Raw genomic sequence first — 10,620 nt, 5'->3', positions numbered from 1 at the left:
AAGTCTTTGGTAAGAGGGTTATTAATATTATCCGTGTGGATGTTGAAATCTCCCAGTACTATATTGTTTGGTGAGAGGGTAGACAAATAAGTAAGCAGAGCAGTAAAGTCGTTTAAAAACTGGTTATTGGGTTTAGGGGGACGGTAGACAGTTGTAATGATGGTAGGAGTACGACCAGACAGTTGACACGATGGATTCAAAGGAGCAGAAGGTTGGAACAGACACCGGCGAGACTTTCCATTTCTCGCGGTGAATTATCGCGAGACCTCGGATTCGCGGGGTTGACAGATGTAAACAAACCCCGTAGGAGTGGATTCGTTTAGTTGAGAAGTCTTTGGGCTGTTGCCATGTCTCGGTTAAACAGAGAAAGTCAAACTTACGGTCAGTGAGGAGATCCTGGATGAGATGTCCTTTGCTCGTGAGTGAGCGGATGTTGAGCAGACGAAAGTTGACGGAGTTGTCACATCTGGGAGGAGTGTTAGCCGACCGGGCTAGGTAGGCTAGCACACTGTGGTCAACGACCCGGCCAGTGTTTCGAGGGGGGCGACGAGAGGTGGACCAGATGGACTTTATTGTTTTCGAGGTGTTTTCGTGGATATATCTCCGGCGGGGCAGGAAAGTAATGTCCAGGAGGAGAGGTGATGCAGCCGATAGGGGTGCAGACAGGTTGGAACGAAGCTGGAGTAGCTCAGCAGCGGACTATTGGAGCAGGCCCATCGCAGGTTGGTGAAGGAAATGACAGCAAAGTCCAGAGAAGAACAGACTCGAAGTACATCCTGCCAGTTAACACTGTGGTGACAAACTTTGCGGGGACTCGGTCGAAATGGACACAGGACCGGTGACAGTTGTGGCTCAATAAGCTGCTAAAAAAACCTAAACTAAAAACTTAAAGTGATAGCTTAAAAGCTAAAAGTTACGGGCGAGCAGCGGCAGCAAGTCGCGCCAGTGTTCACTCCCCACCGAAAACATGAATACTTGCAGTATTTGAGAACAGTATACTATGTATTGATGACCATCGATCAGTACCAGTGACCATACGAAGGAAAGTGCAGCGTCAGCAACTATGGTGACAAAAACAACAACAAACACATGGTCTGCCCACTAGTTGCAACAGTTTATTTTTAAAATACATAGCTTTCCAACCCTGTATTAAATTACCCCCCAACCCCACCTCCACCCTCGTCACCCCCCCTCCCATTTCCTCCTTCATTCTCATAACTCTGCCTTCTCTGCGCTCCCCCCCAACTTGGAGAGAAAGCTCGTCTGACTGACAAAACACACTCTACTTTGTGCAGTATATTGCTTATTAAGACATCTGCAAAATAAACATAAATTAAAAAATACTACAGCTCGTCATTTTCTATTTTCTTTTTTTTTTTTGCTCTGACATCAGAATAAAAATAAAGTTGTTAAAAACAAAAAAAAAGCACAGTGTCCCTCAGTCTGGCTACATTTGATTCACAGTGGTCTGTGTTACGGTGTGAAATGGTTCGAGGAGAATGTGTGAATGATTGGGTTTCTCTGTAAGCCTATTCAACAGAGGATCCATGACCTCTAGCGGTTTGTGGAGGTACTGCGGGGAGCAGTGATTATTTTTAAGTTACCTACAGTTTGTTTGAAATACAAACCTGGATATAAGTGGGGTTTTTTCATTCGTATAAAAGGTCTTCACAATAGAGTCCAGTGGTGCTTTGGCCCAGAGGCAATGTCTCTGTCATTGGTGTGGAACCCCAGGGCAAGTTCGAATCCCGGTTAGGGCGGTTGGTACCTTCCAGTGGACTCACCACCTGCAGGAAGGTTTGGGGGGGTTGGTACGGTGCAATGTGATTTGGGTGGCGACTGCTGCCCCCGCGACCCGGTAACGGATAAGCGGATGAAAATGGATGGATGGATGGACAATAGAGTCTATGACCTCTAACGGTCTGTGGGGGTACTGCGGGGAGCTGTGATTATTTTGAAGTTACCCGTTTGAAATAAAAACTTGGATATAAGTGGGTTTTTTTCATTCGTATAAAAGGTCTTCACAATAGAATCCATGACCTCTAGTGGTCTATGACGGTACTGCATTTTTGTGTTGTTTGTATGTCACCATCGATGTTTAAAATCAAAACCTGGATGTAAAGGATGTTATTTTTCACTATCTTAAAACAGAAGTCTTCAACACAGAGACCACGACCCTCTGTCGCTATTTTTTTTTTCAATAAATAGCGAGCAACCAATCAATTCCTTCCCTCCACTCATCTCTGCTGGTCGAAAGTGCGTGAAAAATGGAAGATGGTGGCGTGAGGGGAGTTTGTTCAACCTGTGGTTTGGGGCCTATGTGTGTGTTGTTCCAATATCTCCTGCTGTTGTTGCTGCAGACAGAGTGAAGGACAGTGTGATAGGGCACTACAGAAAAACTATGGTGTTATAACCACAAGGCATGCATGTTAACACTGAACTCTGAGAGTCGCCGCCACAAGTTCTTCTGCTGTGAATGTGAACGCTGTAGTTGATTTGGTGTGTGTGTGTGTGTGTGTGTGCGCGTTCATTCCTTCATTCCATTCAAAGAACAATGTTGAAAAAGTCCCGCTGTTGATCGCATGCATACTGAAAAATATTTGTCTTGGGTTTTTTTTTTTTTAATTTTCAATGAATGAAGAATGCATGGAATGCCTCTTAAATGATGCATCTTAATCCTAAAGTGGTGAGTAGAAGCGAAGACATGGACTTTTCCAACACCAAACACTGAGTGTGTGATATGTGCACGTGTGTCTCGTGAGTGCGTGATGTGTCTGATCCAGTCTTATCCAGTCCTGTGTCCAGTGCTTGGAGTCTTTCCTGATTCCCTCCTCCCTCTTTGGGAAGCACAGGAGGGGCAGTGGGAGTCCAAAGGTCAAGCTGGGGTCACACCCGTGGAGAGTATTTGGGGTTTTTTGGCACCTCGGTGAAAGATTTTAGCTCATAAGGGATCCCCGTGTCCACTTCGATGGATTTGCGAGAGAATAGCAGCCGGATGTTGTTGTGCAAGTAAATCTTCCCAGATTTGGAGCTATGGAATCTGAGGAGGGCAAAAAAACACAGATGGTAAATTCACGCCCCCACTTGGTGGAGGTCAAACGAGGAACTGCAGAGTGAACTTCACCTGAGATGTATCAGGTAGCAGAGAATCTTCTTCCTGTCTCCACCCCCTGGAGGTGCCTTTCCTTTCCCCTTAGCCCCCTCCTCCACAGGCAAAAGGAAGATGCGGTGACGCAGAAAGGTCATGTGATTGACGGGCATGTCGCTAAAGTTGTAGGTCACCAGGAACATCTTCACCACAGTTTTGTTGGGATTAAATAAGGTCTGAGGAGAGGGATGAGACGTGTCACAGATTTGACCTTGACCTTTAGCTCTGCTCATCAGCAGGACCATAGGATATACAAGTGTCCAAACTTTTGTAGATATGACTAGTGTCAAGACCCCCAACCCCCATCGACACATTCACAGCTATTGCTTCCAACCTCTACATTATTTAAGACACTGTAATTACTAAGATAGAAAATCTACCAACAAGTCGATCAAATGTCAGATCAGTATTTTTTCCTACTAATTTTTTTTTAAAATTTGACCTGCTGCTGCGACACAGAAATAGCTCTGCACGCCCCATTTTGGGAACTACCGCATAACCGCCCTTGACTTTGGACTCACCACTTGAATGGTCCCTACTTTAGGTATGCTGTATCCTTTCTTTCCAAGATGCTCAAGAGAAACCACTCCCTGTGAAGACGAGAGACAGTGAAGTGGGATTTAATATATATATATATATATATTTTAAACCTAATTTATCATGTGGTTAATGCTGATTGTACAATTTCTCGTACAAACAAGCAGGATAAAATGGTGGGAAAAAATGCATCTGTGAACAGATGCAAAACAAAATGAGTCATGATGATACGTGACGTACGCAAGAAAAAGAAAAAAAAAAACACCAGATGTTCTCGACATCTGGTCTGAGGCGGCACTGCAACACAGGCACAGACGCACGCACGCACACACACACACACGCACGTGTGAACTGACCAGAAAGGGAGAGGGAACGCTGTGCTCCGAGATGTCGTAGTAAGTAACCTGCACTGGCAGAGTGACGTGTTGAGGGCAGTACGAGCCGCTGGCGCCGATCTCTGCCGTGAAGCCTTCGATCCTGCCGGAGGGCGAGAACCGTCCCTTGAGAATGGACTCCTGACATGGACCACACAGGGAAAAGAAGAAGAGAAAAAGTTTAGAAATGAACTGGTGCAATTCTGTGATCTGGACCAAATGCATCAACATTCAGGGCTGACTGAAGGCTGGAAGTACAGAGAGGTTCTGCTCAACAACAATAACGAGTGACTCACAAGACTTATATAAGCTTTTGATTTGAAGAAGGGTAAAATGAACTGCTGTTCCAACAGTCAGAGAGGTCGAAGCATACAGGACACTTTTAAGGGTACCGTATTTTCAGGACTATAAGTCACTCCAGAGTACAGGTCGTACCAGCCAAAAAATGCACAATGAAGAAGAAAAAAAAACATATATCAGTTGCTCCAGAGTATGAGTCGCACCAGCCGACTAGAGTGGCCTCTAGTGGCTGTCAGTGTGAAAATAATGATCATGTAAATTTTCAGTCGTACAGGAGTAGCAGATACTGTTACACAAGTCTAGAGTGCCCTCTAGCGGCTGTCAGTGTGGAAATAACAAACGTGAAATTACATATTTTAATATATAAGACGCAAACCCAGCCAAACGATGAAAAAAAAAGCGACTTATAGTCCAAAAAATACAGTACTCATTTTTTATGCTTTTTGCATGATCTTTTAGCAGCTTCATACAAGTAAGAACCAAAAACAAGATAAGAAAATTATTACAGGATGTGGAACTTCACCACACAGGAAATAGTCAAATGATGCAGCAACTGTTTCAACTCTCGCTAAATTTTTTTTAAACGTCTATCCAATAGATGTAATTTCTTCAAAGTGTTTCCATACCAGTGATGAATCTCTGTCCATCTCCACCTGCAAATGTTTAATAAAAAAAAAAAACACGACATGTGCGTTGGCCCCACTGACACCTGATTCACCTTCTGTAACTCATTATAGTAGTTAAAGATTGTACCTCAAAGTTGCCGAGGAGAGATCTGCTGATTGAAGACAAGGGCCAGCTGGAACGTGTGGAGCGACCGGTGTCTGTGTGTCTTCCACTGCGCAGCTGCCGACTGGAACCAGAGCAGAGCTTTAGTGGCTGAGATTACACTAATGTCGTCCTAACTCACCTCTGGTCCGCCTGCGTGAGTTAGCGTGATTGTTCACGACCGAACCCAAAACCCTTTAATAAGGACTCACCTGCAGCCTGTGCTAACTCCCACCTTTGGCCCCTGTGTTTATTTTGCAGCTCATCGACTCATTACGTACAGTATGTGTCCATACAGCGACAGTTAATCGTAGCTTTAACAAATGAAACCCAGTGAACATGTGTTTTATATTTTCAGGGCTGGGTCTTGAACATATTCATTTCTACAAAATCAATTTAAGAAAAATAACACATTAAAATTATACTGTTTTCTAGCATAGCTTTCAATTGGTTTCATACACTGATATGCAGCATCCAGCCCAGGAGGTGGTGCTAATGCACCTAAAGTTGTGGTACATACACCTGAACTAATGTTAGCTACTACAACCCTGGTACAGACACAAAAGCTAATGTTAGCTAAAACAGTCTAGGTACATAGACTAGAACTAATGTTAGCTACAGCGGTCCTGGTTCAGACACCCGAGCTAATGTTAGCTAAAACAGACCTGGTACAGACACCAGAGATAATGTTAGCTAAAACAGTCATGGTACAGAAACCAGAGCTAACATTAGCTACAGCAGTCATAGTACAGACACCAGAGCTAATGTTAGATACAACAGTCCTGGGAGATAAACTAGAACTAATGTTAGCTATTGCAGTCCTGGTTCAGACACCAGAGCTAATGTTGGCTCCAACAGTCCTGGTACATACAGCACAGTCAATGTTAGCTACAACAGTCCTGGTACAGACCCCAGAGCTAACATTAGGTACAACAGGTCTAGTACGGACACCAGAGCCAATGTCAGCTACAACAGTGTGGTTCAGACAAACAGTGTATCCTGCCTACAGTAGACCAGATAACTGCATGCAAAATCACTGTATATAACAGCTGTAGCTTCCCTTCACCAGAACAAAAAGGAGCTCAGAGCTGATTCCTGATGTAACCCCAATCCTAATTTGAACCCTTAATTGGTGACATTTCATTCTTCCTTTGAACTTTACTAGCACAACTAGTCTTCCAGACTTACTGTTAAGTAAGTAACTAAGTAGTACTATTAATATCTACTTATAACCACATCATGATAACTCACTCACCTTTTCAAACAAAGTCCGCTTTTAAGTCGTCTTCCTGATCTTGTGCAGTCCCTGCCATTCTAAAGAGGGAGAACGTTACAGTCATTATTTACAGTAGAGAGTGGATTTTTATTAAAGAGACAGGAAATAAGTCTAAAAAGCTAAAACAATTCCTGATATATTTTGTTTTTTTGTGATTTGGCGTTTGTGGTGACCTCTTACTTACTGAACTCTGACTACTGTTCCTTGTATCACGAACACAAACGTTCCCCGTTCCCATGACTCTGTTTACATCGAAGTGTTCACCCCTGTGAGGTGACTCATCATTTGCCAACCCTACGACACTTACTACCCATCTGCTGATAAACTGGTCACTCATGGTCACATGGGCTGTGGATCTGTGTAGCATTAACGCCTTTTCTCAGTTGGTCGTGACATTGTCTCAACTAAAAAAATAAACACAACAGTCTACATTTGATGGAAACCAGCCTTAAGAGTTTGACTAAGTCTCCCTGTCAGAACACTTACATTACCAACATGAGCACAAGTGACTGAATGACGGCTAAAAAGTGGATGAATGAAACCAAATGCCACCATTAGCACAGACACAAAAACACACTCACGTTCAAAACTTTTCTCTGGCCTCTGACCATAGGACTTCTAGAACCTAAAAAGCATGTGTATGTGAGTGACTGTGTGTTGTCATGTGTATGAGACCTTGGTGGAACAATTGACCTTGTCCTCAATGGACTTCTTTCTAGAGTGACTGGTCCGTTCCAGTGTGGTGTGAATATTGTCTCTCGCTTTAAAAAACTAGGTCCAATAATGGCATCATTAGCAGCACGGACTAGCATTCATTTATCAGCTACAAAAAAGGTTGCTCGATTAGTGGTAATTTGTACTGCCACTTGATTTAAAAAAAAAAATCAAAACCACTTGAATGTGTAGTTTAATGAATCACTTAGATGACTCAGAGTTTCTCAAAATATACTTGCACCCCCCTAGTGGTATGTTTGAAGAACCATGTTTGACAATTGTAATGCTTTGTACAGTGTGGCTTAGGCTGATAAAATAATCTTATTTTGAAAAAATTGTGTACCTTAAATTTGTACTACCAAAAAAGAACATTTACACTAACTCTGAATAATGAATTATAATAATGTAATTCAAATATATAAACATAAGCTATTGGCAGACACAGTATTCACCACAGTACTCATCCTGCTATTCTATTTTTGGTCACTCAACGTAAAGGGAACCATTTGCTGTGTGTGTGTTTGTGTATCACTGTGCCAACCTCGGTCCGGTCCCACGTGGAGGACAGCAGGTGGTTCCAGTAAGGTGCAGCTTTGGCATCAGTGCTACAACATGAGGCTGAGCCGAGTCCCGGGGTGAGCAGGGACAGACGGCTTTTCTTGGACGTAGATGGACCCTCGTCCTCCGACTCTTCTGTGTCACTGGGAGACAGCAGCCTTTTTTTGGCCGGCCAGTGTCCTCCTGCCGACAGACGGTGGCCGTTACTGCTGGGAGTTTTCTCCCAGGAAGCCAGGCCCTTTGAGGACAACGAGGCAGCCTGGGTGGCACTGCGTTCAGGTGGCGAGGATTCAAGTCCCACTTCCCATTCAGTGGCCTCCCCTGGTTCCTGCAGCTCGGTGTGGTGTGGGGGTGAGAAGGGGCCTGGGGGGCTAGTGGGACTGGCGGGGTTGGGAGTCTCATATGTGGACATTTCATACAGGTGGGGACTGGGCGGCCCTCCTGATGACCCATTAGTGCAGCTCTCGTGTCCAGAACTGCTGATAGAGTAGGTGGGAGTGCGGCCCCCGTTACTTGATTCTATCCTAACCGAGCCCCCGATTGTATGGCCCTGGTCACACAGGTGGCCGTGCGGGTCACACATTGGAGACGATTTGGGTGAAAGCGGAGCAAACACATCAGGAATTAGTTTATCGTGATTGTGCTGGGTAGGACGTCGGGATGGGGTGTGACTTGGCGATAGGGGTGGAGACCTGGGTGACAGCCCTGCCTCAGAGTCTCTGTGCTCCATCTGTGCACAAGAGTACACAGTACGGGGTCCTGCAGAACCCATCGCAACACCTTGAGCTGGGGCTGGCCCACATAGAATCCCTCCCTCTAGAGCCTCCCTCTCAGATGACTCTCCCAGGTTGGGGCGTTTGTGAGTCAATTGGGGCTCTTCCAGTGCCCTTTTCACACCAACCCGGACAGGTCCCTGCTGGTTGTCAGTGTTGGATTCGGTGGAGTTAGAAAATTCCCCCAGCTGGGAGTAAATGGAGAGCTGGTAGACCTTCTGGTAGTGCAGCTCCTCCTGGCCAAAGTGCCTTGGTGCCCCTGGTCTGACCCCATGGTCTATGCCCTCTTGTGGGGCCGTAGGAGGAGGCAGGTCCCCTTCGTGGGCAGGAAGCTCTAAAGGAGACTTTTTGTGGGCCAACTCCACGTGAATGTGTCGCATATTTGCTGTACTGGAGATAATTCAACCTTGCCTAACTTTGAGTAACAAGTCAGGTCAGATCCTCACGAGTTCCAGACAGCAGAATGAGGTTCCACTGATGCGGGAAATCCTATTCTTTCTGCTGTGGTGTCATCAAACACAGTGGGAGAAGCTGAGCTGCACAGCACCTGGGTGGACAAAGAGACAAAATGACCTTTCGTCAAACAGATATTTATCATGACATTAGCTTTAACTTCTAAAATTAACCTAACATGTCTCCTGTGTGACTGAGTCTGGGGTCCGGATGTCTCACCTCTGTGCCCGGTCTTGTCTAACTCTGCTTTTGTGGACCAGCTGCATCTGGCACAACATCTGGAAGTTGTGTCTTAAAAAAACTGCTAAGGAAACTGTCCGCCTCCATGGCAGCAGCCACAGAACGCCACCATCCCAGGACAGGTATTCAGGAAACCATTGGGACTCCAGAGGAAGGAGGAGTGGAAGAGGTGTTCCTAGAAGATTAGGACCTGTGAATAAATATAGGGTTACTGGGTGACAGTGTAACATCCACCTGAAAGAATTAAGATTTTGTTTTTTTGGTCTCCACAAATTCTATGATAAGAATTTAAGTAAAAAAGGTCAGAAACGAAAGGCAGGGGCTAAGAGAATGTCTCCGTACCATGGCTAAGTGTAACAGCAGTGATGCTCCCTCTGTGATTGTGTGAGAGCAGGACACGCCCCTCATTAGCCTCCTCACTGTGGTGTGGAACGTCTATGGCATTGTTTCACGATGACTCCACACAGAATTCCTAAACAAAACAAAACAAGAAAACTCAGAAGCTGATGTTAAAATTTTATGGTGACAAACAGAGACAAACAGGTGGACAGGCAGGTAACAATATATACAAACTGTATTCTATATTGATGTGGTAAATATATATATATATATATATACACACATATATATACATATACACATATACATACATATATACACATATACATATACACATATATACATACATATAATCATATTTACATACAGTGGTATGAAAAAGTTTGGGCACCCCTGATCATTTTCAAGATTTTCCATTATGGATCATTGGTTGTTCGGAACAGCAATTTCAATTAAATATATCATATAGCAAACAAACACAGTGATATTCAAGAAGTGAAATGAAGTTCATAGGATTTACAGAAAGTGTGCAATAATTACTTAAACAAAAGTAGGCAGGTGCATAAATTTGGGCACCCCAACAGAAAAATTAAATCAATATTTAGTAGATCCTCCTTTTGAAAAAAATAACAGCCTCTAAATGCTTCCAATAGCTTCCAATGAGGGTCTGGATTCTGGTTGAAGGTATTTTTGACCATTCTTCTTTACAAAACATCTCCAGTTCAGTCAGGTTTGATGGTTTCCAAGCATGGACAGCTCGCTTTAAAACAGACCACAGATTTTCAATGATATTCAGGTCTGGGGACTGAGATGGCCATTCCAGAACGTTGTACTTGTTCCTCTGCATAAATGCTTTGGTAGAATTTGAGCGGTGTTTAGGGTCGTTGTCTTGTTGAAGTATCCAGCGCAACTTCAACTTTGTCACTGATTCTTGAACATTGTTCGCAAGAATTTGCTGATACTGACTGGAATCCATGCAACCTTCAACTTTAACAAGATATCCAGTACCTGCACTGGCCACACAGCCCCACAGCATGATGGAACCACCACCAAATTTAACTGTGGGTAGCAAGTGTTTGTCTTGGAATGCTGTGTTCTTCTTCCGCCATGCATACCGCCCCTTGTTATGTCCAAATAACT

The 10,620-nt window shown here is 44.2% G+C and overlaps 1 protein-coding gene across 2 annotated transcripts in view; it reads right to left on the bottom strand.

Moving 5' to 3' along the window:
• Window positions 1-34: 34 nt before the first annotated feature.
• LOC103396945 (protein FAM214B-like) overlaps window positions 35-10,620 on the bottom strand; it is a 25,049-nt gene continuing 14,463 nt past the window's right edge. The window contains exons 2-11 of one of the 2 annotated variants that reach the window (XM_017042733.2): window positions 9,484-9,613; window positions 9,121-9,331; window positions 7,659-8,995; window positions 6,383-6,441; window positions 5,113-5,212; window positions 4,986-5,012; window positions 4,042-4,200; window positions 3,670-3,738; window positions 3,125-3,324; window positions 35-3,040 (exon numbers count right to left, since the gene is read on the bottom strand). In XM_017042733.2, the coding sequence (XP_016898222.1) occupies window positions 2,887-3,040; window positions 3,125-3,324; window positions 3,670-3,738; window positions 4,042-4,200; window positions 4,986-5,012; window positions 5,113-5,212; window positions 6,383-6,441; window positions 7,659-8,828 (1,938 nt within the window). In that variant the 5' untranslated portion in view covers window positions 8,829-8,995; window positions 9,121-9,331; window positions 9,484-9,613 and the 3' untranslated portion in view covers window positions 35-2,886. The remainder of the gene's footprint in view (window positions 3,041-3,124; window positions 3,325-3,669; window positions 3,739-4,041; window positions 4,201-4,985; window positions 5,013-5,112; window positions 5,213-6,382; window positions 6,442-7,658; window positions 8,996-9,120; window positions 9,332-9,483; window positions 9,614-10,620) is intronic. The other variant, XM_008335186.3, reaches the window with a different exon arrangement.

This window comes from Cynoglossus semilaevis, chromosome W (assembly GCF_000523025.1).
Source record: "Cynoglossus semilaevis isolate Cse_v1.0 chromosome W, Cse_v1.0, whole genome shotgun sequence".
In the NCBI taxonomy this organism is placed as follows: domain Eukaryota; kingdom Metazoa; phylum Chordata; class Actinopteri; order Pleuronectiformes; family Cynoglossidae; genus Cynoglossus; species Cynoglossus semilaevis.
This window is presented reverse-complemented; position numbering and strand designations above follow the sequence as displayed.